The sequence below is a fragment of the Cyprinodon variegatus genome, unplaced genomic scaffold, assembly GCF_000732505.1.
Source record: "Cyprinodon variegatus isolate N-32 unplaced genomic scaffold, C_variegatus-1.0 Scaffold534, whole genome shotgun sequence".
In the NCBI taxonomy this organism is placed as follows: Eukaryota; Metazoa; Chordata; class Actinopteri; order Cyprinodontiformes; family Cyprinodontidae; genus Cyprinodon; species Cyprinodon variegatus.
Window position 1 is genome coordinate 186,822 of NW_015150987.1, and position 1,981 is coordinate 188,802.

Genomic DNA, 1,981 nt, shown 5'->3' on the forward strand with positions numbered 1-1,981 from the left:
AGTTGCCTCTTGTAAAGTCTGCAAAAAAGATGTGCAGCTTTTCACAATGGGCGAGTCTGCGCTGTCGAGTCATCCGCGCAAAACTGGTTCCATAAGGTGCTGGAAAAAGTTTTAAAATGGATCTTGAAAGTGCTTGAAAAGTGCTTGATTTTGACTTTAGAAAAGGTGTACGAACCCTGTTTCTATCTACGGAAAACCAGCTTATTGCATCGACTCATTGACTCTTCAGCAATCCCTCACACTAAGCATGCTTCTTTGCTCCTTACCTCAGAGAAAAGTCGTCCCCAGAACTGATCCCTTAAATTCAATCAGGAAATAATTCAATTCATTAAACAGAATATTTGAAAAAAAAAAGAAAAATGAAATAACATCTGTAAAAACAATAAAGCTACTCTCAATTTTTTTCTATTAAAACGTTTTTTTAAAGTTTCATAATTAAATTGCATTTTTTTTTCTAATTTCCATTTACAAAACATGTTTTTTATTGCAAAAAAGATGGAGCAAAATGACTCCTTATGCCTTAAGATCACCAATGCGCATACGTTGCTGCTCCCTCCATCTGCTATGCATCATTAATTTTTTGTTTGATTTGTTATTAAAGGTTTATGTTTAAATTATGACGACATTGATTATCATTTTTTCATTATTATCATGTAAACTGAGGAAGAGGAAACAATATCGGCCCTAAAGAATCGGCGGAACAGATTGCGGATCGGTTAGACTGATGTTAAAATAATCAGTATCAGTTTTGGCCTTAAAAAAAAATCCTTTAATGGTCGATCTCTGATCAAGAGAAGCAAACCCAGCAGAATCAGATCCAGGGTTTGCTGTAGGGAGGAGCTGAGCAGCAGGAACCATGAACCGTAATACAGAAATGGAGGAGAAAGAAAAGGCCAAACTGGCACCGAGACACAGGAGGAAGACGGAGGAGGAGGAGCAGATTAGACTCCAACATCTGAGAGGAACCAGGAGGAGCTGAAACCAGGAGCATAGATGTTCTCCCTCTGCATGCCTGGCTTCTCTGTGTTTACTCAGCATTACAGGTCTAGCACCCCTAGTGGCTGAAAGTTACACAGCGTGGCCTTAATCCACCAACGGTTTAGATCTTGAATTTGACCTTTAATGTCAATTTGTTCACTTAGTACAATAATACATTATCACTAAATGTGAAACAGGCCCACAGCACAATGCTGCCACAGCCGTGCTCTACAGTTAGAGCAGTGTTCTGACTTGCTCAGCCCTGATCCAAACGGCTTCGTCTCCTCAGAACTTTCTCTCAGAATATCCCTCACAGTTTTCTGCTCTGCTAAAGAGGAGAGGATCCAGATCTATGCCCTGGATTTATAGCTGGATCTTTCCACACCTGAGATCCTGATCTGGTGTCTTCTCACCCATCTGTTCGTTTCTGTCTCAGGAAAAGTCTCCTGTGGTCTCCCTCACCAAACTGATCGTCAGAGAAGTAGCCAATCAGGAGAAAGGGATGTACCTGATCAGTGACTCCACCCCTCCAGAGATGTACGAGGTGTACGCTTCATCGAAAGACGACAGGAAGACCTGGATGAGCTGCATCCAGAAGGCTGCTCAGAGGTAGTACTACCCTGTACTATAATATATTATATGGTACTACAATCTACAACACAGTATTAAGCTGTTCTAGACCACCCTGATCTTCAGTTTACTATACTAGAATGTTCTATGCTGTAATGCAGGCTACTTTACTATGAAATAGTTTACAGTTTTCCAAAAAAGTAAAAAAAAAAAAAACCCACTGGACTTTGTTTCCAAGTTTGAAGACGTTTCGCTTCCCATCCTGGAAGATTTTTCTATTCAAAATGTCTGAAATAAAGTTGAGTTTGAGGCTTTAGATTAATATGAGCTTGATGATGATGTGCTGATCATCCATTCAATTACCGCTAAACTCAAAAATACTTTTTAGATCCCAAAGGGGAAATTGAATGTTGTTTTAAGTCTTGAAAAGTTC

The 1,981-nt window shown here is 39.7% G+C and overlaps 1 protein-coding gene across 1 annotated transcript in view; it reads left to right on the top strand.

Annotated features, from left to right (window-relative positions):
• LOC107095261 (rho guanine nucleotide exchange factor 2-like) overlaps positions 1-1,981 on the top strand; it is a 44,729-nt gene that overhangs the window by 27,943 nt on the left and 14,805 nt on the right. Inside the window, exon 13 of the mRNA XM_015391280.1 lies at positions 1,415-1,587. Coding sequence (XP_015246766.1) covers positions 1,415-1,587 — 173 coding nt within the window. The remainder of the gene's footprint in view (positions 1-1,414; positions 1,588-1,981) is intronic.